General features: G+C 41.1%; 1 protein-coding gene across 5 annotated transcripts; it reads right to left on the bottom strand.

Annotated features, from left to right (window-relative positions):
• Positions 1 to 808: 808 nt before the first annotated feature.
• Positions 809 to 27,456, bottom strand: DLGAP5 (DLG associated protein 5). Of its 5 annotated transcripts, none has more exons than XM_068149043.1 (19): positions 27,387 to 27,456; positions 23,883 to 24,133; positions 22,160 to 22,368; positions 21,640 to 21,744; positions 19,905 to 19,989; positions 17,754 to 17,858; positions 16,668 to 16,732; positions 14,194 to 14,489; positions 13,695 to 13,816; positions 13,484 to 13,613; positions 13,036 to 13,121; positions 11,871 to 12,031; positions 10,389 to 10,481; positions 9,074 to 9,293; positions 6,821 to 7,070; positions 6,420 to 6,477; positions 5,033 to 5,198; positions 3,884 to 3,933; positions 809 to 2,105 (listed from the first exon to the last, which is right to left on the bottom strand). In XM_068149043.1, the coding sequence occupies exons 1-19, from the start codon at positions 27,398 to 27,400 to the stop codon at positions 1,986 to 1,988; spliced, it is 2,586 nt and encodes an 861-aa protein (XP_068005144.1). In that variant the 5' UTR covers positions 27,401 to 27,456; the 3' UTR covers positions 809 to 1,985. The 5 variants fall into 5 exon arrangements, with proteins under 5 accessions (XP_068005144.1, XP_068005145.1, XP_068005147.1 ...); XM_068149044.1 differs by having other exon boundaries at positions 13,695 to 13,813; XM_068149046.1 differs by lacking the exon at positions 27,387 to 27,456 and adding an exon at positions 27,316 to 27,386.
• Between the last annotated feature and the right edge of the window lie 104 nt (positions 27,457 to 27,560).

Here is a 27,560-nt window from a genome sequence, read left to right as displayed (position 1 = left end):
TCACTAAAGGAATCCAAACAGCACAGCAAAGGATCCCCTCCCCCAGGCAGGAGGTGCCCAATCAGGCTGTGAACCTGTCTTTTGTAATTCCCTGAAGCTGACCACTTGGAAACACAGGAAAACAGGGAAGACTCCTAAACCTGTGATCCTGACTAGAACAAGGTCTTTCAAGAGGGTGTTCAGAGATGGAGAAAGGAAAATCTCTCCTGAAACATGTTTAGAGAATTCACCCCTCTCCTTCACTTCCAGAATTGATTGATGGCCTAAACTAAAGCTGTGTCCTGAACACTCTTCCTTCCCAAAGGAGACCTACATTAGACAAGCATTACACAATACATGGAATGGGTCACAAGCCTTGTGCTTCTCTACCCCCATCGCTTCTGCATGAGTCAAGACCAGTTTTAAGGGTGGGGCAGTGTATGGCACATTCACCTCATGAGTCAGGCTAGTTATAAAAAGTGTTCCCTTGGCTGTGAGTCATTGCCCTGATCCTGTCTGCAAAACAAGAGCAATGCCATAGCTGCTGCTGAAGTTCTGAAGTATCTCTGATGTGTCTCATGCTCTTTTATAACTTTATGATTATTTGGAAATGCCAAATCACAACAATTTCAAGAGCTGAAATCCCCAGCAGAGGTAGTGGCCTGAGCCACACCTCTGCTAATAGCAGCTGGCATCTACATCTGATGCCAGAAATCCCTTGTCCCCACTATTCAGTGCATGGCCTTGATGACTAAGCAGAGGAGGGAGGTCACTAAGAACTATTTTTGAAACTATCCCTAGAACTGAAGTTTAGCAATTAAAAAAGTTGACTCCAGTATCACACAACCCTGTCACATCAGCTTCCTCTTTTTATTTATTTGCACATAATCAGTACACATCTTCCAGGTTAAAACTTTGCTTTTAAAGGGTTGTGTTGTGGGTTTTTTGTTGTTGTTTTAGGGTGTTGGGGTGTTTTTTTTTTCTGTTGTTGCTGCCCAGATGTGGTGGCAAATGCTTTCTGCTGGGGGAGGTGAATTACCTTTGGCTTGGTTTAAAATAACAGCCTATGGAATAATATGCATGTTACACTAAGGTCACCATGAGAAGAAGCCCAGTCAAGCATTTGTTAAAATCATAGCAACTGAAGGTACTCCAATGCTGCTACTCAAGAGTATTTGTAACTTGTGTATTACAGTCCAGATAAGAGAATGCCTAAAGAACAAGATACAGGTTAAAATGTCAAGTGTTGTTACAGAAAGAGGTTAAAAGACTTTCACACGAAAAAGCAGAAAGATAACAGTTTGGCTTCAAGGTACTTCAAATCCCCAGTGAATAACTGTGTCCTTGGAGGAATTAAGAAACAATGCCTGTTTTAATACATTGCCAGGAAAATACACAATCTGACTCTCCCATCCTTGTTCTGATACAGGTTTGACTACCTCAAAGCAACTGGTGGTTAAACATCAGGAAAGAATTAGTCATGTCAACCTGTGACACAGATGCTGATGCACAGTATACTGGTGCACCAGTTCCCCCACAGCAGCAACTCAAGTGTGAAACAGTGACTGGGGAGAGGCAACAAGCCAAGTCTCACCCCCAGAAGGTGCCCCCACATCAGAAATAGGGCACAGGCACAGCTAATCTGGTAAAGTAAGCAATGTCAGAACAAAAGTCTTAAAAATGAATTGTTTTACAACTTGAAGTAGATCTGAAATATACAAAATTATATAAAAATATGAAGGGTTGCAATTATAATATGCAAACCATGGATACAAGAGGTATAGCCAGCAAAGACCCTGCTAATACACATCAGAATGTACAACACACAATGACTGTTATAAAACACACAATAGCCTGTTATAAAACAATTTAGTAAGCCCCACCACAAAATACTACAGGTATTCTTTCACTGAGAAAACAGTTAAAGGGTAACAGACTGCATTCCAGATACCCACTGTGGTTTTTTGGTTAATGTAATTTACACATTTTGAAGTTCAAGTCACTTTTCATTTTTGCCCAGAGGGGGGAAGAGGAGAAAATACAATAAGGTCAGCTGCTTCAGCTGCTGCAAACCTCTGGGCTTTGCTCTTGACTGGTGTGAAGGGAAGCTCAGCATCCAGCGTGGGCTGTGGGATAAAGCAGAGTTTGAGATGAGTGTTGGTGGGACAGTTACCTGTCCTGCAAAACAATACTGCAGCGATACACAAAACAAGCCAATAGCAAACTGCACTTTCTCTGATGACATCTGTACAACACCAGACCACCAGGAATTACTGGCTGGCTCATGGATGAGAGATGCAAGGTCTACTGCAGAGGAGACTTCAACACTGTGAGGTAAAACTAGAAGAAGAATGCTTTTGTCAAGAGAACAACATCAGAGAATTCTCTAGCCTCTCACTCAGCACAGTGGACATATCACAGCTTTAGAATAAGCAAAGCACACCATCGGGCTGAGCTGAAACCTGCAGCAGTTCAGTAAATGTACTAACTGGGATCTCTCTGCTGAACAGGCTGAGTAACCCAACTCTCTCAGAGAGAAAGCTCCTGGGAGACCTTCTGGTGGCCTGTCAGTTCTTAGAGGGGCCAGTCAGAAAGCTGGGGACAGCCAGGTTGCCCAGAGAGGTGGTAGATGCCCCATTCCTGGATACATTCCAGGTCAGGTTGTCTGGGGCTCTGAGCAACTTGATCTAGTTGAAGATGTCTCTGCTGACTGCAGGGGAGTTGGATTAGATGAGCTTTAGTGGTCTCTTCCAGCCCAAACCATCCATGATTCTATGCTAAAATGGGCTTGCTCATACACAATACTGTTCCAAAGCAACAGTCACAATTTAAAATCACAGAATCATAGCATGATTTGGGTTGGAAGCAATCTTAAAAAATCATGTAGTTTCAGCCCCTTGCCATCAGCAGGGACACCTCTTACTAACCAGGTTGCTCAAGGCCAAATCCAACATGGCTCTGAACACTTCTAGGGTTGGAGCCTCCAAAGCCAGATCCAAATCATGTGCCACTGTAAGCAACACAACTTTCCCAAGAGAAGTGTTGCAAGCTTATTTCCAAATATAAAATCAGAAGGGAAGACAGGGTCCATTTCAAGTACTAATCCATATTTAACAGAGGACTTTTCACAAGAGCCCAAAGAAACTGTAAACCCAAATTCTTTTAACAACTTGAAAGCTTTTCCCACCTGCTTTTCCCTGTTGAATCTTAATTTGAGCTCTGAAAGTTAAAGCTATAAAAGCAGCAAGGGGTGAGACAGACCTGAAAAACTGTAAGAGGAAAGTGGAACAGAAGAGAACCGAAGAGAACCTCAAGATCGTGTCCAACCTATCATCCAACACCACCTAATCAACTAACCCATGCAACCAAGCACCCCATCAAGTCTCCTCCTGAACACCTCCAGTGATGGTGACTCCACCACCTCCTTGGGCAACCCATTCCAATGGGCAATCACTCTCTCTGTGTAAAACCTGATTCAGTATGCAGTATCACTGAGGTTGGAAGAGACCTCAAAGACTTCCTCCTAACCTCCAGCCTAAACCTCCCCTGGTGCAGCCTGAGACTGTGGAAGAAGCAAGCCAGGCCAGTTAATTATGTTAATAAATATTTACAAGGAAATTCACAAGAAACAGAATTTAAAGGATTAATCTGTTAAGAATCAGACATTTTTCCATTATAAGTATCTTGATTTGTAATTGCCTACACTCATCATGTGCAATAAGGAGTAAAACTGTGAGCCTGAGCACGGAGACAGGAATTATATTTGGAGTAAGTTATGTGAACTGGCTTGATAACATCTCTCAGAGTTTAGTTTCCTTCGTGCAGTAACTGATTCTGCAGGAAAGGTTAACAGCACTGTAACATGCACATTGTCTTAGTCAAATAAACTTGAAGGTCAGCTTACCGTATCAAAAGCGTTTCTGCCAACAGATGCCAAATCACTACTCGAAACATCTAAAAAAGAAGAATATTTCATTCTTTCACTCAAAAGACCCACATACCTTTTAGCCTGATGCTGCCGAAACTGAACCCCCCTAGTTTTCTGCATTTACTGAGAACTCCCAAACCACTCTATTTACTCCTGATTCAAGCCCTTTGTATCAGATTTTCTCCTTCACATGGAAGCTATAGAGGCCAGTCTGATGGACACTGTTTGCTCACATGCACACATGTGTAAGTCACACCAGCTAAAGTAGACCTTGCTAACAGTACCCAGAGGGCAGGGAATTCAATGAGCAATATTTTAGACTATCATAAAAATTTGCCTCAACAAAGGCATGTGTGGGGTCCTGCACCTGGGAAGGAATAACCCTCTGTACCAGGCCAGGTTAGGGGTTGGCCTGCTGGAAAGCTGCTCTGCAGAGAAAGGACCTGAGAGTCCTAGTGGACAAGTTTACTACAAGCCAGCAATGACCAAGAATGCCAAATGATTTCCTGGGGTGCATTAGGTGCATGGCCAGCAGGTGGAGGGAAGTTTTCCTTCCCCTCTACTCTGCCCCAGTAAGGCCACATCTGGAGTACTGTATCCACTTCTGGCTTCCCCAGTTCGACATACAGAGAACTACTGTAGAATCCAAAAAAGGCTACAAAGATGCTGAGGGGCCGTAGCATCTCTGTGAGGTGTAAAGGCCAACAAGACCTGGGGCTGTTTAGCCTGGAGAAGACCAACCTGAGAGGGGATCTTATCAATGCAAATCAGGGCTGGGGTCAAGAGGATGGGGCCAGACTCTTTGGAGTAGTGTCCAGTAGACAGGACAAGAAACAAACGACACAAAGTGGAACCCAGAAGGTTCCATCTGAACATGAGGAAAAACTTCTTTGCTGTGCAGGTGCTGGAGCTGACTGCCCAAAGAGACTGTGGAGTCTCCCATCTTTGGAGACATTTCAAACCCACCTGGACATGATCATGGGCAACCTGCTCTAGATGACCCCACTGCTTTACCGGGGAAATTGGACTAGATGAGGTCACTTCCAGCCCCCACTAGTCTGTGATTCTGTGATACAGCACCAGCACTACCACACAAACTCTTCTAAGCAGCTTTATAATATGCACCTGTTGGTTGTATTTTTGGTTCTCCAGACTGAGGAAAGTTATTCTCCATGCCAGTCTCCTTCTCCGGACTGAACATGACAATATCCTGCCCTTGATCTTCAGCAGACAGTTCCATCTCTTCCATGCCATTTATTACTTTAAATTCATTGATAGGACTTTCCAGCATCTGAAAGACCAAGAATTCTCATTGTTCTTAGCTCTCTGAGAGGCTCCGATGTTTGGAGTAGCTGCATTTGTTTCTCAGAGTGCCAAAAGGCAAACAACAATGAAATGAGGTGGACATGAGGCAGTACCCATGACACTAAGAAGCTCTCTTGGTTTATTTTTGTCTGCAATAAAAGTAAGTTTGTCAGCTTTTGATGCAGAAAGCACTAGAGAGAAAAGATAACCAGGACATTCGAGGGTGTGAGTTTGCAGAAAGCAGCATGTCCCTGTTTTGTCAGACCAAGATCATTCATCCCATCTACAGGCTTTACAGACAATTCAAGAGACAGGCTTTTAACTCCAGACACTGTACAAAGCACAGGCAGGACAAGGCTCACAGCTTAAGGCTGTGATAAATTTCACAAGAACTGTTTTCCAAACACCCTTGTTAGCTCAATAATCAACTTGAGAGTATAGAGGAAGTTCTTTACATGAAAAAAAGTTTTGAACTTCAATCACCAAAAACATTCGGAGGATGTTCTCTTCTAAGACTTGAAGAAAAACCTACCAGCAATACTGAAAGTTCAAAATTACCAGTTTTCCTCAGCAAGTGACATCACCAACAAGCAATTTCTCATTTGACAGGAGAAGGATGAAGTAAAAGGCATACTTAACTGCAAAGCACTGACTTTCACTGAGTAGTGCAGCATCAAGCAAACTATGAAGGCTACGTTCCTGTTTTAAGGCTACTCAAACAAGCATGTCACCAAGTCATTGCCTTGCTGGGGCATGGATTTCTGAATACTTGTATTAGTAATACTGCTCTTGATACACCTTTAAACAGGACAGCTCAATGCTCTGCTGTGGCAGCATGAGGACCCCAAGGGCTAAACACTACTGTTGCCTTTAGTTATTGTACCCCAAATCAAAAGAGTGTAATGAAATTCACACCACAAAACAGATAGTGGACTTCAAGGTACATTGCTTGCCCAAGCAATACGTGTTCTCATACAGAAGCAGACAGAAAAAGAGTTTCCAAAGAGCTAGTCAAGGTTCCCAAGTTGCAACAGTTCCTATCTGTGTTGATACTGAGAAGGGAAATCAGCAGCCTGAAGGATATAGAAGATATCCTGATGAAGAGTTGATGAGAAAGCCGGGTGTCAGGGGCAAATAAAACAACTTTTGTTTGCTAACAAGTATAATGCAATATTTAAAGGACATACATGAACGAGACATGACTTACCTTAGTTTCCTCTGCTGTGCCAGCAACAGGACTGAGTTCTTCTGAAAATAAAGAAGTGCTGAAAAAGAAACCAAAATGTTTTCTTTCTCCTCAATCACCAGAAGTCAGCTTTTTACTTGTCCAACTCATCTTACAATTTTGTTCTGACATGACACTTGCTTGCTTGGCACTGCTCAAATAGATCAAATTTTCTGGGCACACCCAAACTTCTATCCCAGCAGAGAAATGACATTTGGGCAAAACTCATAGTATTTGCTTGGGGGAAGGAAGAGACATGAGGACTTTATGACCTTTATCACTGTCAAATTGGAAGGTAGCATTTAATGGCTATTAATTATTTCAGCTAAAACTATTAAATTAGTTTTAAGAAAGTTAATTAAAAGCTGCTTTTACATGTCTACCTTGGTTCAAGAAAGGTATCAGGGAGTTTTTCCAGTGGGGGAGTTTTTCCAGAGGGAACCTGGTGCACTTCCAAGTTTCGTACTGGGTGGAAGCCTTGGAGCACCGGCGTTGTTTGGTTTGCAGTTGTATCCTCGGGGTTATGAAGAAAAGGAGGAGCACCCTGAAGCAAGGCTTTGCTGGATGATCTTGGAGTTGCCAGTTTTTCAGAAGTCTGCTGAGAAGATCTGCGAGGTGTCTTTGACAGCAAGCCTGAAAACCAGCGTTTAATGTTTCATTACTACAGCAGTTTGCAAAAGGTGAAATGAACTGTGGATTCTAGCTAGGAAGGCCATTGTTTTCTGCCTTCCAATTTGCTTGTACAAATGTATGGAAATCTTACATACACTGCAAGGAGAAAGTGGAAAAAAGGTGACAAGAGAAGGACTTTGGAGTCCTGGTGGACAATAAGGACAATGTGGAAGCAATGTCTCCTTGTGATCAAGAAGGTAAATGATATCCTGAGGTGCATTAACAAGAGTGTGGCCAACAGGTCAGGGGAGGTTATCCTCCACCTCTACTCCACCCTAGTGAGATTACATTTGGACTACTGTGTCTGGGCTCTCTCAGTTTAGAGAGTGTCCAACAGAGGCTATGAGAATCTTTAAGGGACTGCAAAATCTGTCTTATGAGCAAAGGCTGAGAGACCTAGGGGTGTTTAGCTTGAAGAAGAGAAGACAGAGGAGATCTTACTAATGTTTACAAATAACTGAAGGGTGGATGTCAAGAAAATGCCAGTCACTTTTTTTTTTTTTGGGGGGGGGGGGGGGGGGGGGGGGGGGGCGCAGCTGTGATAAGACAAGGGGCAATGGATACAGACTGGAACACAGGAAGTTCCACCTCAAAATTGCTTACTGCAAAAATTCTTTACTGTAAAGGTGACAGAGCACCAGACCAGGCTGCCCAGAGAAGCTGTAGAGTCTCCTTCTCTGGAGATTTTCAAGACCCAGCTGGATGTGTTCCTGTATGACCTGCCCTAGGTGATCCTGCTTTGGCAGGGAGGTTGGACTCCATCTTCCAACCCCTATCATTCTATGATTCAGTAAGTTATAAAACCACCCTAACTCTAGCTAAACAACTTAGTAATTACTCTCCCTTCATAAAGAACCTGAAATAATGAGACTTGATGTTCTAATTAGAAAGACCATCTGTTGGAAGCTGTCATTACTCTCCATCTTTCACATAAGATGATTTTAATAGAACTAAAAAGACACAGAGTCAGAATTGATTCTTGTAACAGATTCTCTGCTAGAGCTTGCCTACACCCAGCACTGCTCAAACTTTTCAGAAGATCCCTCTAAAAATAACAAGCATAAGAAAAAATTGCTAATCATGTGATGAGGAAAGAGAGATACCCTAAAAATTGAAAGAAATAAAATGGGAAATTTAAAGTTAACTTAGAAACTAGAAAAAAAGCAGAACAGCTCCCAAAGAGTCAAGGATTACTGGAAATACTGATTTCACATAGATTACAGGAAGACAGATACTGAAAATGAAGTTATATTTTGAGCATCTGCGAAAAAAAAACCACCAAACCAAACATCTCTTCAGCAGACTGGAATATGTTACAACCTTATTGAATTGAATACAGATTTACAGCTTTGAAGGCAGCACTGCAACATATTTGGTTAAAAAGATATTCCAGTTTCTGTCTTGCAAACAGAGGACATGAGCCTGTGCTGACTTTGATTACCAGGTTTGTCAGCTATGTCTGGGAACACAGATTAAAAGTTCCTTGTTAAACACATGCTGAAAGAACATGAATCAGCTGCTTTTACCTCTTTGTCTAAGCAGAGATTTCATGCTGCCATAATCACTCAGATCAGTACATTCATGTAGAACAGTTTCCTTTGAAACCCTGATGTAATTAACCACTAGTTGAAATACCATATCCAGTATTAAAAGCTATAGCCAGTATAAACAGCACAATTCATAGAATGATTTAGGTTGGAAGGTACCTTAAAGATCATCTAGTTCCACCCCCCCTGCCATGGGCATGGACACCTTTCACTAGATCAGGTTACTCAAGGCCTCATCCAGCCTGGCCTTGAACACATCCTGGGAAGGAGCATCCACAACCCTCCTGGGCAGCCCATTCAGTGTCTCATTGCCCTCACTGTGAAGAATGTCTTTCTAATAATTCTTTGCCCAAGGAGACTGCTTAAACTCGCTTCAGTGTTTTCAGGTCACAGAAATCATGAGTAAGCTTCACCCACCTGGAAAGGTTTTCACAGGGCTTTCAATCCTGAAAAATCCTGCTTCAAAAACCACTTTTTCTACTTCAGGTAGTTTCTCCTGATGTGTACAATCAACAGCTTCAGCATGCTTCATTTTATTCCTCATAGCTGCTTTTACCGAAGCAAGCCGGTTGCGGGCAGCAGCTCTTCCAGCTGCTCCCAGCTTTGATTTAGACACTCCATTTGGAACTGTCTTCTTCTGAAATGGTAAGAAGGCCTAGGTCACATCTGGAAGCTGTCCAAACAGCAGCAATTGCACGTGGAACATCTACATGGCTGCTGGCTACACACAGATCACAACAGGCAAGAGACATCCTGGAGACAAGGTCTCTTTTCATCTTTAGAAAGCCCTGGAGTGCCCTAGTTGGTGAGGACAATGTTAAGGGCTTTTCATATTGAATCTGCAGTTCAGAAATACTCAAATCTGAAGAACATTTTTGGAAACAATGGGACACAGGGACTCCTAGTGGCTGGCAGGACAGGCACCAGTCAGCCAGAGAAGTCTCTCCTGGCATTCAGTTTTTGTCTTACACCATCTGTAGGGTTCTGACATTCATGGGCAGCTCACACAAACTACATTCCCTCTGCTTTCCTGTGCCTGGAGTTTCTGATCAATCTCCATACCAATTTTTTTTATGATTACCTAAGCAGTCTCAAAGAGCTGCATGGAGATTGGGCAATGTGAATACGACTTGATGTGCAGTCATTAGAAGCAATTATGTATTCCAAGCAAAAGAGCTGATATCAGACATGAAAGCTTGTTTTGCAATATGCAATAACTTTGGATTGTGTGAGATTCCTTTGTGCTTGGAGAACTAATAGTTTAGTGCTATCCATGGTGTTGTCTTCATGGGACGCCATAATTCAGCACTCACTGTTCAAAACTGGCAGCTGCTGCCAAATTCCTCTTAAGTCAGTGTCAATGGCCCAGATAAAGTGTTCTGCATCTGAAGGGTAAATGTCTACTGTAAATTTAATAGATTTCTTTTGCTAGAAAGAGACCAATGACTCCAAAAGAGCCATTGTTAATTCTTTGTTCCAATATTCCCTGCCAAAAGGGGCAACTAGCATTTCAAACACCAGCTAATACAGGTGTACTTGGGAGATGTAAGGGAGAAGGATGCATCTTAAGCAGAATATAGTAGTTTTTAAAACATTAACATCTGAAGAAGCCAGATGAGTAGAACTTCAGAAGGAACTTCCATTTAAGAGTATTCATTATGGCAATAGCAGCTTCCAAGTTATTTGAGATAACTCACACTTGCATCTTGATGCCTTTCAGAGTTATACATACCTTGACAATTTCTTGTCTTGGGACATCAAGTGGTTGCCACTCATTGCTTTGAAGCTTCTCTAGATTATCAAATTTCTTGTTCACATCTTCGATCTATTGGAAAGTCCAGAAAAGCTCAGGTTCCAGGTTCACAATGCAACAGTGGTTGATAAAATCAGACAAAGTTAAGCCTGGTTATGCATGTGAGTACTTTTGCTTTCAATACAGAAGCAAGTTGAAGCATCAGCTGATACTACTATTAAATGTTCTGATACACTTGACACCACCAGACAGGCACTTCAGTTTAGGTGATAGGACCTGTCTAATTCCTGTAGTTGAAAGGTTAGAAGGGGAAACATGCAATTGTTCAGTAAGACCTAACATCTAAAATGAAGGAGCTGTTTTGCAACCTGTTCTCCTACTGAACTGAAGCACTTGGACAACGGTAGCATTTAAGGAATACAAAAGAACACATTGCGACATAGTCCTTACCCAAGGAAGCACACTGTGCAAGCTGCTTTGCTCCCTTAAACTGCTGGCCTAAACAGCTTCCTGAGGAAACCTGTGCTTGCTCATGACAAACTAGCTCTGCAGCATTACCTGCAGTAAGGGCAACAGACTTGTTCTCCCTGGCCTTTGTAATGGAGACACTTGCCCCCTTTACTAGTAAGGCCACACAAGGCTTATTTATGTACAGCATATCAGTCACTAGCCTGACAAATCCTTCACACCCTCCCTGAAACTCAAACCACAAACAAACAGAATGCAAAAATGGACAGTTAGCAGTTCTGTTACTCCAAGTTTATCTCTTTACAACTCCATGAAAGGAGGGTGTAGTGAGGTGGGGGTTGGTCTCTTTTCTCTAGTAAGAAATAGTAAGACTAAAGGAAGTGGCCTCAAGATGTGCCAGTAGATGTTTAGGCTGGATAATAAACTTCTTCACTGAAAGGGTTTTCAAACACTAATATTCTGTCCAGGGAAGTGGTTGAATCCCCATCCCCAGAGATGTGAGAGACTGGTAGAGTTTGATAATGGTTGGACTTAATGATCTTAAAGGAATTTTCCAACCAAAACTATTTTATGATTCTGTACCACTGAAGCTCATCCCTAAAGAAGGTCATTGTAGTTTCTGCATTATTCTCAAATGAAGCATGGGACCACTAATGTTCAGACAAGTTACAGGAATTTACCAAAAGCTCCCAGCTTTTGATGCAGGTAGACATTGTGACTGTGTCCTCACTCCAAACTAGAGTAAGACTTAGCTACGTTCCAAACAGATACACAGGCCACAAAAAGGTCCAACAGATGAACTGATTTGTGACTCTCAGTACACTAACTGGTGCTATTTGCTATCAGAAAGTGTTAAACAAGGACTTGCATTTTTCACATCAAAAAGGAAGCCAACAGAATTTGAGTATTAAAAAAAAAGATTAAAGTTTGAATATATTGCTTGTAAACAATCCAAACAACTTTATTCTTGTAGGTTAATATGCAAGTACATACCTGAAAATTAACCATATCCCAAAATCCATCTAGGTCTGTACACGTGGTCTCTTTTTCACCTTGTTTAAATTCACAATTATCCACCAGTCCTTCAAACTGTTTAAACCTTTCTGCTATCAGCAGTCTTGTCTGACCCACTGTGGTGCGAATAAGATCTTTAGCTGACAGCAACGAGAAAACAATGAACAATTAGAATAATCCATCATTTCACACACTGATTTAAAGAATCATGGAATGGTAGGGGTTGGAAGGCTCCTCTAGAGACCATCTAATCCTAAACCCCAGGCCACAGGGGATGGGTCTTGAAAGTCTTCAAAGAAAGACACTCCACAACCCCTCTGGGCAGCCTGGTCTGGTGCTCTGTCACCCTCATAGTAAACAAGTTTTTCCTCATGCATCTTACACCTGTTACTCCTTTTCCTATCACCAGATACTGCCAAAAAGAGAGTGTCACTTTCTTCTTGACACCCACCCCTCAGATATTTACAGACATTAATGAAATTCCCTCTCAGCCCTCTCAAGACTGAACAGCTTCAGGTCTCTCAGTCCTTATTCATGGGAGAAATGTTCAGATCCTTTAGTCATCCTCAGATCTCTCCATTGGACTCTCTCCTGTAGATCCCTGTCTCTCTTGACCTGGGGGAGCCCAAAACTGGATACAGTACTCCAGGTGTGGTCTCACCAGGGCAGAGTACACAGGGAGGAGAACCTCCCTAGACCTGCTTGGCACACTTGTTTGAACTGTTAATCTACTGCAAACCTGCAATACAATTCTGGTGGAGCATATCTAACCATTGACCTGCTCTAAACTTGACTCATCTTCATTTCTCAGATAAGGGTACTTAACTCTACCTTAAAACCTAATTTTACTTAAAAAAAAAGAGGCCTGGTTAAAGTTCCCACATTTAAATACACTTAAAATAGGCAACAGAAAAACTGTTTCTGTTTGCACTTTGTTCACATTAGTGTCAACCACTATCATGTTCAGCACCATACAACATTATTTTTTATTTTATGCTAAAACTAAGGCATGACTTTTTGTCTGAAGTCATGCTTAGATACAAATCTAAACTGTAGACAGTGCTCATGTGCAAATAAGTACTCCTCTCTGTTCCCTTCAGTTACTATAAACTACCTTCTATTGCCTATTACAGCTTGATCTTACCATCCTCTGGGATGTCCAGCTCAAGTTTTCCAACCCACCGGAGGCACTGAGAATTCAGCCCCTCTGTCTCAGACTGAAGAATGTTTCTGAAAAATACAGGGATAGTGATAAAAATAAGGCTTTGGGAGAATTTTCTACCAGCTGGCACCATTTGTGACTGCTAATGACTACTATTGTTTTGCTTTTAGAGAAGCTACACTGCCTTTGAGCAGAAGCCATTAGATTGCTTTAGTTTGCTGACCGATTTCCAGCTTCTTTTCCTTAGGACAGTGTTAGTCTCCAAAATTTTCTGCTCTTTACTTGTACTAACAATACAAAAGGAGTGTGTACCTACTCACGTCAGTGTTGACTGACACCAGCCCCAATAGGCTGATCTTCACAAGACATCTCGTTAACCATGTGAAGGGCCTCAAAGGACAGCAGGGAAGTGAAACACGTGAACACTAACCTGAAATAGGGCACATCATGCTCTTGTTCTTTGCTATCATCTGACTTCATTTCAAGTGCTGTGGGATCTGCAGAGGCAGGAATTCTTTCAGACCATGTCTGAATGGAAGTTTTCTCAACTGATTCACTGGCTGAAAATATGAAAGCCGTTTGTTCAGAAGATGGTGAAAATTAAACCCATAAGAACAATAAACTAAATGTGAACTTCCTACCTTCTTCTCTTTCCAAACTCGTAGTGGTTTGCTGGTCTTGAACACCCTTATCAGTAGGTGAAACTTGACTTCTTAAATCAGGCTCTTGTGCCTTTGTTTCACTGGATTTTTCTGAGATACTGCTGGAAACAAAGAAAAGGTACATTTAGAGTGAAGACATTAAGAAACTGACATCAAATATGGCCAAACACATAGAAAATGCACAATTTGGAAGAGAATTCAAGCAAATCCTAATAAAATGAGTAACCTATGCAGAGATATATATGGCATGCTCCTTGATATATGGAATTGCTCTCAGACGTAGATGGACTTATGGTTAATATCACTCTCTTTGCTGTTGTATTAAGTCCACATTCAAGCAATGACAGCAAGCATGAAGATCAGGAGTCTCAACATCACAACAATCGGTTACACAGGGAATCTATAGAAAAAGGATGTTTTCTGTATCATCACAGAGATGTTCCCTTATGCTTTAGGCCATCAGAAGAAAGAATCTTACACTGGAGAGTTTGAGAAGTCCCATAAGGCGTTAGGCGTCAAAAAGGCATTTGCACTAGAAGGAGTCATGGGTGTAACTTTGTAGGTTGCTAATCCACTCAGAGGCTGAAACACAAAGTTTTGAGGGGCGAAAGAGCGCGTTCTGGGTCTCCGTGAAGAAGAACTGATTTCATCATCTGCTGAAGTTTGTTCCTGCTGAAGTTCTATTGATGCTGAAGGTTCAGAATCAGCTGCAGAATCTTTCAATATAGGGTCCACCTGAGCTTTCTTATCCACCTCGTGTTTGGAAGGAATTACCTAAAACAGCAGAAACAGACAAAACAAACTCTACATTATCAAATCAATGAAGTGTTTACTATAGGCATGGGCTGAATTACAACGTATCACAGAATCACAGACTAGTGGGGATTGGAAGAGACCTTCGGAGATCATCTAGCCCAAATCCCTGCTAAAGCTGGGTCACTCAGAGCAGGTTTCACCAATGGGTTTGAAAAATCTCCAGAGAAGGAAACTCCACAGCCTCTTTAGGCAGTCTGGCCCACTGGTCCGGCATCCTCCCTGTAAAAGTGTTTTTCCTTTGTCTAGGCGGAACTTTCTCTGTGCCCATTCCTCTTGTCCTATCACTAGGAACTCCTGAAGAGTCTGGCACCATACTCTTGAAGTTCACCCTTAGATAATGATCAGCACTGATAACACTGTCTGAAAGCCATCAGGAAGAGTTTCAGGCAAGATGCTGTCTACAGCAGAGCATGTGTACAGAAGTCATATATTACCAATAGGCCCAAACTGGTTTTGACACATGCAAATCATTCTAGTAACAGAGGTAGAACTTCACTACAAGTAATGCAGTTGACAGGGCTAAAGCAGAACACTTCACCTACCAATAGAACAATTAAAATTTTCAAACACTTGATCCCACTGCTAGAAAAAAATGCTTGAATTTGACAAGATCCTTGAGAGTAGAATTACTGGTTCCAAATGCAACAGTTCATGGACATACTCTAATCAAAAGACTGAAGAACAAGCTAAACTAAGCTGATAGCTGAGGAATGAAGCCCAAGACAAGTGCAGTTAGGACCACAGAATGTCATTAAAAGAGGTGAAAAAGGTAATCAGTAAGTGGAATCTGCATTCCTGTAAGATGAGTCACAGAACACATTTCTGAGATGCCTACTTGGAGACACTGTTAGCTCAAAGCAGCCAAAAGATCTTAGACTGTTTTTCAAGAAAATATGCATCTTCAATTCACTGAAAGCCTTGTTACACTTTAGATACTCCTGCCTGGAATGTAAGCCTTGAAATCAACTTTTAACACACTTCTTGTAACAAGATGACTGAGGTTACAGCAAGAGCTTACCAATTGGCAGCACAAAGCAGCTCCTGTCTGTGCAGAGCTACTTACCTATGCCTCTAACCTCCTGACAGTGTTTCAAGACTATTTCAAGACAATATCAGAGCACAGCTGCACTTACGGAAACAGGAGTAGGGATGGGAAGCATGAAGTGAGGGGAAATAGAGGAGTACAAAGGTAGGGGAAAAAAAATAATCATAGCCAGCCCTCACAGGACTGTCAGAACGTGAATGTTCAGATTGTCTGGGGACTTGGGTTAGAGTGCTACTGTGAATTCATAGATTTATAGAATGGTTTGTGTTTGAAGAGACTTGAATTATCTAGTTTCAAGTCCCCTGACATGGGCAGGGACAGCTTCCACCAGACCAGGTTGTTCAAGGCCTCATCCAGCTTGGATTCAAACGCCTCCAGGGAAGGGACATCCATGACCTCCCTGGACAACCTGTCCCAGTGTCTCATCACACTTACTGTAATGAATTTCTTCTTAATATCCAGTCTAAATCTCCCCTCCTCAAGCTTCAATCCATTCCCTCTTATCCTATCAGTACAAGCCCTTGTAAAAAGTCTAAACTATAAAAGTAAAAAAGAATTCAGATGCTGCTGTCCCTATGTAGAAGCAGGGACACAAAGAACCACAATGATTGCCTTTAATCATGACAACTTGTTCATACCTTGCAGAGAATAACATTTCCAGCTTTATTTCTTTGCTGGTTCAAATATCTTTACAATGCATTTATTAGATTCTAGAGTGCCATATTATTACCTCAGCAGTAAAAGGGTATGTTCAGAAGTTGTTTCAGAAAGGAATGGACTATACAAAATTTACAACTGCTAGATAAAATCAGGAAAGCAGAACATTTTCTTTTTTACTAGTTAAAGTGTTACACATGAGACATGGAAGAGCTTACCTAACTTAAATCATTTTTCAGATCTTGATTAGTAATCAAGTCATCCACATAAGCACTTAAGTTTAAAAACATATATGGCTTTTTCTCCAAATCTAACTTATTAATGAACTTATTACTTCTATGCCTGAACACAAGCATACTTGAGCTACAATTACACTGTTATGGGCTCTTAAATCAGTTTTACTGCTTTTCCATTTCAAATATTAACTGACCTACCTCCATGATGTCAGGTTTGACTCCTTTCTTCTTGACATTTGCTGTCTTTCTCTGTGACTGGTTACCTACAATGAGAAAAACTCTCAAAGGTCAAAAAGGCATCTGATTATCTTTCACCAAAAGATGGCCATAAAAGTCCACTGGCTAAAGACAAGGAGAAGCTATTTTGTTTCCTGAGTAGGAGGTGGTTAAAGGGCAGACATCTAATTGCAAAAGTGCATTCAGAAGAAAATTTGGCCTAGAATTGAATAGCTTCTTAGGAGATTATCACCTAGAGAGGAAAACAGATTAATTTAGGCATTAGATGTTGTAATATACTAAAAATAAAATCACTTTATTTCCTTAAAGGCTTCATGTCAAGCCAGCTTGAGCTCAGACTTTCAATGGAACAGAATTTCTGCTATTGAATTGAAACTATCAAAACTGTGCTTTCAGCCCAGAGGTTAACTTCTGTCATATATAATACAAGGAACACTGCAAAACATTATACAGGATTCTGAAGAACATGGATTCTCATCAGTTCCAGAGGTGTCTGTTCCTTATCTGAGAATTAATAATAATATGTCCTTAAACAGCAATACACCAAACTTGCAAATCTCTACCAGTTCTGGTTTTAATCTGTGTTTGCAATTACCATACAGATTGCTGCTCCACACCACCAGATTTTATGGGAAACTGTTCAATGTTGCTTTCAACATCTTGATTTAAATATTGCAGTAAGAGTTCCCAATGAGAATCTAAGTGATACAGTATTTAGTCCTTTTCTTACATGGCAATTTGGCATGATTTACAGTCTGTCCATTCAAAGGAGATGGTTACACAACAGAATGTAGTGTGCTAAGACAATCTAGGACAAGCTGATAACATATCTCTGTGGCACAAGAGAGTGCCTCAGATATCCTCAAGATCCTAAAGACAACTGAGTTATCTTAGTATCACTTGACAATGAGTCTAACGGCATATAAACATACATACATAGTCTCCAGTTACCCAGGACTAGATAGTATCTCTTTATAGCACACTACACCAAATTGACATATCAGGCTTGAGTTACAAAAGCACAACAGTACTTGCTGCCTCACTTACCAGTGGTGGCAGCAGGAGCCGTTGTTTTCAGCACCTGCCTAGCTGCAGAGGCGGCTGCTCTGGTGATTCTTCCACTGAAGGCTGGCTGGGTGGCAGTCTGCAACACTAAGAAACAGAAATTGCAGAGGCTTCAAGCTTAATAAAGAGCTGCACTCAAGGAAGAAAACTGAAAATTTAGATTTAGTAGAAATCAAAGAAATGCACTAGCAATTGTCAGCTGCATTAGAAACAACAGGGTTTTGGTGTATCTATCAGTTCAGCACAAGCAGTGCTAAACATCTAGAGTACAGTTCAGCCTTGCCATCAAGGCAATGTTCTGAAGGACCTTGACTGAAGATGTTTTGTTGTACAGTAGTACCTCCAGGACTACCAATGTCCCACTGTGGTAGATAACATGTACAAAGCTTAAGGACACTGCAGTTGGAGTCAAGATCAACCTTATTTTACAAAGTTTCTCAGAGTAATAATATGGTGATGCCCTGATCATTATATCAAAGTATTCTAAGGTCTGAATTTAATGTAACCTAACAAAGGATTCTTAAGGTGAAGTGCCCTTGATATAAATGTACAAAATATGGCAAGTTCATGCACTTTGTTACCCATCTTAATTCTTTTCATCTTTGTATTTTGGTAGTTTCTAACATCCTTCAAAAATGATACAAGAAAATTTAACAGGGGTTGTTTATTTCAAAACCTCCCTTTCGATACCTGACTAGAATCTACCAGCCCCACTTGGTTACTGTTAATATTCATTGTATTTTTAATGCCAAGCTGTAATTCTGTGGAAGATAGAATGATAAGCTGGAGAAAAACAAAACATTGCTAGAAAAATAACTATATTGGATTTATCCACACATTTACTTCCCTAACATTTTTCTACTCGTGTTTAAATACATAAAAGGTCTATTCTTGATCCAGCATAAAGGGAATAATTAAGTCTAGGAATGATAATTTTTCCACAATTAAATGTTTTAACTGTGATATCAAACACTGATAACAGACCTTTTCAGTATTCAAAGGCATTACTTAAATTTGTTTAAATAAAGGTCTGCTGCAAGCTGATTTAATTAATTAGTGAAGTAGAAGCCATTTCACTCTGAATTACTTAATATCTTGCATTAACATCAATATTCCACATGACTTAGCCTTACCTACTTAAGATATGGACATCAATCTGCTATCAGGAAGATTTTCTAATGAAAAGTATTCTACTCCCTTAAAGGTGGCATGGGTAGGGGTTTTTTGTTGTTCTCTAAAGAAATGCATGTAATTGTCACATAGAAAGTGACAGATATAGAAGAGGCTGCTCTAAAACATGAACATGTAAGATTAAATTTGTAATTTCTTAATGACAATCACACATTTACCCAGTTGCATCACAAGTTTGGGCTCCTGTCTCCAAAATTATACACTAATGTGCTTTACCAGTCAGCTATATCCCGTTCCAAGCCTTTGTCACTGCTGAGTTACACAAGCAGCCTAATTTAGAACTACAGACAACAGCCTATCTGCTAGCAGACAGAAGACATCACTGAATATATTTACAGCTCATACTATGAGCAATTTTTTAGGCTACCTACAGTACAAAGGAAAATTCAGATTTTACTGAAGTCATCTATTCATTCTCCCAGGTGATGTCACTTGCTCTTCTGTAACAGCAGCAGCACCTGCCTATGATATTCCTCTTAGTGACAAAGCTCCGCACAGCTCCAGATGCTAAGGAAGTTAGCAGCCCTGCAAGTCTGCCTCCTGACCCTTTTTTTCCCCCTCTCCTAGGGTCAATTATCAATAAGCATGATTGGTAGTATCCTACAATCCATTTCCACAGACTAAAGAGGCAACAAGTACATGCCAAGAGACATTCCTGTGGCCTTTCAGCACTTAAAAGGGTGTATCAGATTCCGACAATCTTTTTAGCAGGGCCTATTGTGACAGGACAAGGGATGACGGTTTGAAACTAAAAGAGGCGAGATGCAGACTAGGTAAGGAAGAAATTTTTTGCACTGAGGGAAAGACACACTGGCTCAGGTTTCCCAGAGAGGTGCTAAATGACTCATCCCTGGAAACATTCCAGCTCAGGCTGGAGGGCGCTCTGAGCAACCTAGTTGAAGATGTCCCTACCTCTCTGCAGTGTGGATTGGACTTTCATACCTTTCTCTTTTTCAGACGCCTTGTCTGTACTCATCTGTTTACGTCCTGCTGGCGCAGGGTGCATGCTATGCCCGTTGGCATTGACCTACAAAAGAAACATTTTGTCAAGTATCAGACTTCCACAAACCAAGCAGCCTAATTTCTGTCTTCATCTTTGTCCCAGGTACCAGTAAAACAAACGGTCAAACAACTTGACACAAAGGGATTTAAAAAAGAAATTAAGGATAAGGAAACCAGTTTATTTTAGCTGCATTAACATGCATTATGCAATGAACTAAGAAGTTATCAGAGAAAGAATGAAGAAACAGTTAAGAAACAGTTTCAGTTTACTGTGAAACTAGGTGCCAATTACTGCTGCACCTTAGTACTTGTGTGTTTAAAAAAAGGTCAGTTTTCACAAAGAAAATAATCAGTATTAACACAGTTGTGCCCTTGTAAAGTTATGACTGCAATCTTTCAGATATACTCAAGTTTTGTAAGGCATGATTACCAAATTCAAATACAGCTTCTTTTACAGATCACTGCTGGTGAAACTCCTCAACAAAACCTACTTTTAAAATACAAATAATGGTGGAAGGGGCTGCTAGGAGTCACAACAAACATACACTAACACTGCAGTGATTTTGGACTGAAGAATGAACTGACTATAATCTGCATCCATGGCAGACTTTCTGCATTTAAGGGAAATGCATTGGTTAGTTCTCCAAGCCAAAAATCAAAGCATGTAACTTCAGTCTTACTACCATCTCTACATGTATTTGCAGTCCATGCTGACCACAGTATTCAACTGAAAAATTGATCCAGGAGATCTGTGCACTTCTCTGTCTACTGACCTAATCAAACTCTCTGTAGCTCAGTTCAGCACCATCAGGTTTATCAACTTCCTGATAGTTTTTCTGATCTGTCCTTCTCAGCAACAAAACCTCCTTACAGACAGCACTTAACTTTGTAGAATCATAGAATTGTTTTGTCAGAAAAGAACTTTAAGATCATTGAGTCCAACCATTTTCTAACTCTACCAAGTCTGGTGCTAAACCATGTCTCTCAGTATTATGTCTCTTTGTCTTTTAAACACCTCCAGGGACAGTGATCCAATCACCTTCCTGGGCAGCTATTCCAGTGTTTGAGAACCCTTTTAATGAAAACTTTTCTTCTAATGTCCCATTTAAACCTCCCTTAGTACAACTTGAGGCCACTTCCACTTGGCCCATTGAGAGACCAACTCCCACCTGGCTCCAACCTCCGCTATAGTAGTTGTAAAGAGCAAGGTCTCCTCTCAGCCTCCTTTTCGCCAGACTAAATAAATCTAGTCCCCTCAGCTATTCCTCGCAGGACTTGTGCTCTAGTTGCTTCACCAGTTTCATTACCCTTCTCTGGACTCACTCCAGCACTTCAGTATTATTCTTGTAGTGAAGGGCCTAAAACTAAACCCAGTTCTCAGCATGGGGCCTCACCAGTGCCCAGTACAGGACAATAGCTTCCCCACTCCTGATGACCACACTAATCTGACCCAAGACAGCATGCTGTTTGCCTTCTTGCCACCCAGGCACACACTGGCTCACGTTCAGCTGGCTGTCAATCCACACCCCCAGGTCCTTCTCCACTGGGCAGCTTTCTGGCCACTTTTCCCCAAGCTGCATAGGGTTGTAGTGACCCAAGTACAACTTGTAAGCATTATGGATAATTACATCCTACTATCTAAATGTATTCACTGAAGCTTATATGAAAAACAAACCATAGAGGGCTTAGGTGCAGTTGGTATCACAGTTTTTTCTCCTTGGTTCTTGGCCTTTGATCGAGTAATCCTCCCAGTGAAAGTAGGAACTGAAGCAGGAGCTGCCTGAAAAATATCCCCAAAGAAACAAGAGGTAACTTACTCTTTGCTCCTTATCACTGTTAGAGTGGGCAAGAAGCTCAAATGTGAAAAGGAACTTATTTGTGCAAAATGGGTCAAGAGTATAAGCTCAACAAGTAACTAGTCACAAAATAATGTAGCTGTTTCATTTGTGGAGTCCAGACTTTGAACTGACAACTGTCATAAATAGAAAAATCAACATACAACATACCACTACTACAACTTCCAGCCTGTTTTTTAAAAATGAGACAAACTGCTCCCCCCTTATTACAGATATTTATAAAGTATTTGCAAATTAAACTGTTTATTTAGCATAGCCTACGCTTAAGTTTGTACACAAATTGAAATGAATATAGTATAATACATAAACTTAGATACTTAATATTACTCTTCTTATTACCTTCTCTCTTGGCTTCACTATCACTGGATCTTCAGGTACAAATGAAAGAAATCCAGGTGCAGCTGGTCTGTACAAGCCAACCTTAAACACACCCTTTTTTGCTTTCTCTCTCTGCTCCTTCAGTTTTCGAAGCTCCTTTTCTTCTTTATAGCGCTGGAGCATTTCCTTGCGTTCGTTAATCCTTTTGGTGGCTGCATCCATAGATGGCTCTGAAGCAAAGATGGAACAAAATTAACTTACAAAAAATGATGGTATTTTTGAGCTAAAAATAAGCAAATCAAAAAATGCCGGCTCTTTCAAGCTAGAAGATCACACTAAGACAAAGAGCAGAAGCCTGGAAGTTTCAATCAAAGTCTCAAAATGCATATGCAAGTGACCTATTAGCTTGCTAAAAGCTTATATTATCTTCATTATTTTAAACCTTCCCACTAAGAGAGTCTTCAATGGTAAAATTCCAACTTAGAAATACACCTCAAATCTGCACCTGAGGCATACTGTCATTTCACATCCTTTTTACAGTGTACAGGCTGTTCCTACAAGGTTACTAACATTAAAGTCAACATTTTAATGAATTCTTCAGTTTAATTGTACCAAACACTTGGAATGTCATTGAAAGCTGAGGTTTAGGGTAGCTGTAGACACCAGCATCTGTCTCAGGCTGAGAATAAATGAGGCAGAAGTTATGTGAAAGAATAAAACCTTAAGATGATGCCAGATTTTTATTAATATCTGAAAAATTAATATTTACTTACAATTTATTTAAGAGAATCAAGATACAATTTTTATTATTTATACCTTGCTCATAAACATCTAAATGGCTGGGGTCAAAAAGTTAGGGTCAGATTCTTTTCAGTGGTGCCCACTGATAGGACAAGGGACAACAGGCACCAACCAGAACAGTGAACATGAGGAAAATCATCTTAGCTGTGAGGGCAATGGAGCACTGGAGCTGGGTGCCAAGGGAGGTTGTAGAGTCTCCTTCTATGGAGACGGGATCCTGGGCAATCTAGTCTGGGTGACCCTGCTTTAGCAGGGCAGTTGGACTCAATGATCTCCAGAGGTCCCTCCCAACCCCTACTATTCTGTGATTCATTTGATATTTGACATGATTACATATGGGGATTACACTCCTTCCCCCAGTAATTTTCTGCTATCGAAATACCAAAGGGGAAAAGATTTCTAAACATGTTAACATTTTTGAAGATTAACTTAATTCCTGAGACCAGAATCATTCAGGACTGACGTGGAGGCAGAATTCGGCATAAGTAGGCCCTGTATTCGAGGGAGAAAGAAATTAGTCCAAAATTAACAATTGAAAAAATAAAATGGTACTATGCATTTACCAAGTTAGAGTACAGTTACTCATTCCTAAGCATACTTGAAGCACACAACAGATGAGATTTTAGACCAGGATTTTTCACCTCTGAAATGACAAAGTCATGATTAAGAGACTTCCCACTGAATAGCAAACCACTTTCTTCCTTTAGCTGCTGCAGAGAAATCAGAACAGTCTCATTCGTACCAGCTGAAGTCTGAGGAAGATAAAACTGAATTAAAGCTTTATTTTTCTTGATTTTTTTTTTTAACAGCTAGAAGAACTGTTATCCATTGGCTTCTCTTTAAACTAAAATGTTGCACATAATTATGTTCCTGTGATAATGTTTCTACATTGACTCAAAGACATTTTTAACAATTCAAAGCTTTCTAACAAGTCATTACTCACTCTTTTTCACATTGCTGTTGTCTTGAGAGCATGCTTCTCTTGTCTCATTTAGTTGAGAAATTCCCCTTTCTTTTGAAAGCTGAACGTTGACATCTGCCAATCCAAACTTTCTGCCCTTCTCAAACAACTTGTGTCTGTTCTCCTTTTGCAGAATCGATTTCCTGCGTGCAACTTTTGCTCGGAGAGTTTCTGTACTCAAATCCTTTTTGTATCGACTGGCAAACTGGGAGGCAGCAGCCATCTTGACGACCCTAAAGAAAAATCATAGAGATTAGGACAAAGGTCATTGTGTTTTGTTTTGCCCTTTTCGTTACAGTTCGATTGCTAGGAATAAAGCAGGCCCTAAGTGCTTTCTTTCTCTATTTCAACCAGAAGAAATACAAATCACAATTTCAGTAATGAATTCTCATTATTTCCTCTTTTATTTTATGCATACAAGGAGCTGGTATATTTGTTTGTTAAGTGGTCAACAAGTCTGACAGAATTAGTAGGGGATGCTGTGTCACTGCCAGGGATTGGCCTGTTTTCAACACAGGTGTTTTTCACATTAAGGAGACAAGCAAGTAAACGACAAGGTTGTAGGACAATAGTTGGAAGCAAGATTGCCACTGAGCATTTACCTCATACCCTATCTGATGGCAAGGCATTTTTGTCACCATCAGAGTACTTGGCAACATTTCCCAACCTTGTTTCCAGGATGCAACTGCAACACAATAGCCTTTAGTTCAAGAAGACTTAGTGCAAATATAAGTTGGTCTGTACATGCTGTGTTAACAGCAACATAAAGAGGTCCATCTTCACCGTGAGGGTGGTGAGACACTGGAACAGGTTGCCCAGGGAGGTGGTAGAAGCCCCATCCCTGGAGGTTTTTAAGGCTAGGCTGGATGCAGCCCTGAACAAACTGATCTAGTGTGAGGGGTCCCTGCCCATGGCAGGGGTGTTGGAACTAGATGATCCTTGAGGTCACCACTTCCACCCCTAACAATTCTATGATTCTATGATCCTTTCATCCCCTGTGTTCAATTGAAGCGTCTCTTGTTGAGGGTTTTTATGCTTTCTTTCACATGAGAGGTTCTTAGTTCTTACTACTGGTCTTAATCTGCCACCTCAACGTGGGTCTTTTAGCACTCTCATCTTCCATGACTTATAGAAAACAGTTTTACAGTAAGGAGTAATAAATCAAAGCTGTACAGCCAAGAGTTATTAAATTACCAGTAACTTGGTCATTTGCTGAGGTTATTTATTTCAAGACAGCAAGCTTTGATCAAGCTAAAGGAAATCATCAGTGAATGGGACTAAAAAGATCAGCCTTGACTATGGGCATAGAGGATTTCTTCAAAGTCAATTCCTTCCTCGTCCTTTTGCTATCAAAAGCCAAAAACAACACCAGCAGCCTAACTGAAAAACCCAAACGTGAAAGTAGTACCAAAATAAACATAAAGTGTTCAGAAATAAATAGCAATGTACCCATAAACTATATGTACTTAAGGAAAAAGCAGTCAAGAAGAACCTAAGCTATTTTAAGGAGTACAGACAAAGTCTGTTTGATACCATCACTGCTGGCAGTGACAGTTCCTTGTGCCTCACTTCACAACACTATTCACATACCAAGTAACTTTTCCATGGCACCAAGAGTACCTGCACAACCATCTGGAAGTGCTTGGAATAGATACTGGAGAAAATGTATGAGTCATAAATCTAAATGGGTGTATTTTCCTTCTTTTTTATCCAGTAAGTGCAATGCTGCAGCACATAAAAATGGTCAATTGAAATTATACAAGAAACTAAACAAGCAAAGGGGAACATAAACAAAACCTCATCTTAAAGCTCTCAATTCAGAGATTAGATTTCTTTCACATGGTTTTGGAAGAGCTGGTGCATGTCAGTGCCACTTGATTTGTGGCTACTTTACATTTCATCCTGCATCTCATGTTCCAGCTTTCAGAAATTGATTAAAGATGCCAGTTGATGATTACTAACGATCAGACTAACTCTCCTATGGTCCATAGGTCATATTTGCCTTGCTTTTACATTTCAGTGATTTAGAAAGGTTAGTTTGTGAGCATCTCCAATAATCATGTTTGAACTGATCTTGTTAGGAATTCTCACACTATAATGGAATGCCATGAAGAAAAGAGTTAGTGGGAATATCACTCTACTATCTGCCTCCCAGAAAAAGCAGGCTTTTTGAGCCCAGAAGCCTCTCCACCCATCCTTTGTGCACTTGCAGAACAAATTCTCTAAGTTTACCACATGTGCTCTAAATACAACAACGCTCTTTTCAAAGTGCATGCACATGCTTTAATCCAGTGCCTTGGCAAAAGGTAACATAACCTATATGCACAGAAAATACATTGTTATTAATCAGGGAAGCTTAGAGAAAGCTGCATTTGCTTTAAACACCAATAAACATCTAACATGTTTAGATGATTTTCCTGCTCTGCCTTCTTCTTTGAACAATATTTTCCTAGCTATTGTAGTGTACGTCCACTTAAAGCCTCCTCCCGTGAATAAATGGCAAGAGCAAGTGATCTGTGCTCCACTAGGCAATCCTAAAGAATTCATCTGAAACCTGAAGAAAGCAAATATAAACAGAAGTATAGAGAGAGCTTCCCACAAAAAGTATTGTCAACTCACATCCCAGGTCACCAAAAGTATGATCTCTTTGGGATCATAAAAAAATGCACGGCATGCTCAATATCCTAAACATCCCTTTAGGGAAGGAAAACAAAAAATAATCATCAATCTCCTTTTCTTTCCACGTTATGGTTTCTGAGTAGTACCTGGCCCAAACACAAGTCTAAACGGTTAACTGGAATTCCAATTGGGATAAATTCAAGACTAGCGGCAAGAAAGAGAGCAAGGGCCTGTATGAAAGGAAAAGCGTGAGCCTGGATAGCACATACTACCGAAAATGAAGATGAAAATGCATACAAGTGATTTTTATTTTAATTAGGAGAAAGAACCGCTCCTGAACAATAACACCAGAAGAACCGAAGGAATTATACAGATATAGACAATATTGAGGTGCATAGGTCGCGTTTTCAGCCCACATAGAGACAAAGCAGAACATGAAGAGCAAACGAGTTTAGAGACTGAATCAGGTCTATACCCAGTGGTTTCGAGACGAGGCCCCAGGGGTCACCATATCCCGAACACCATCGCCCAGACCTCTGCTTCCCACCGCGGCTCCGAGGGGATTTTCCGCTCAGCTCCCTTTCCCTCACCGCACCGTGTCCAGGCCAGCTCAGAAACGAGATACTACTACCAGGCCCCTAGGACGACACCCCCGAAACTTGTTCCCTCTCCCACCAACACCCCCCCCCCCCCCCCCCCCAACACCCCCGAAACTTGTTCCCTCTCCCACCAACACACACACACACACACACACACCCCCCCCTCCCCCCAACACCCGACCCCGCCATACCCGTACCGGCCCTGAACGCAGAAAAATCTCCTTAACCCTCACGGCGAGGTCCGCTTCGCCTCACTTTCAAATCTCACCTGGCAACGCTCATTGGCCAGTCCTAGCCGGCTCGCATTATTTCATTGGTCCACTCGCCGCCAACCGTTGATGAGCGGAGCCAAAATCCAGGCTGGAGCTGCTTAGTGGTCTTCCGTGGCCGCCATGCTTGATCCTCATTGGCTGCGCTTAGCATCGCCCCCACACTTGTCGTT

Source organism: Melanerpes formicivorus, unplaced genomic scaffold, assembly GCF_026170545.1.
Source record: "Melanerpes formicivorus ecotype bairdi unplaced genomic scaffold, bMelFor1.0.p_v2 SCAF_17, whole genome shotgun sequence".
In the NCBI taxonomy this organism is placed as follows: Eukaryota; Metazoa; Chordata; class Aves; order Piciformes; family Picidae; genus Melanerpes; species Melanerpes formicivorus.
Note: the sequence above shows the minus strand (reverse complement) of the source record. Positions and strands in the feature narration are given on the sequence as shown.

Coding starts and splice junctions, on each gene's coding strand:
- DLGAP5 (XM_068149043.1), bottom strand. Junction 13,817..14,193: donor GACTTCTCAAACTCTCCAGT/GTAAGATTCTTT, acceptor CTTTGTTTCCAG/CAGTATCTCAGAAAAATCCA. Junction 2,106..3,883: donor GCAGAAACGCTTTTGATACG/GTAAGCTGACCT, acceptor TTTATCCCACAG/CCCACGCTGGATGCTGAGCT.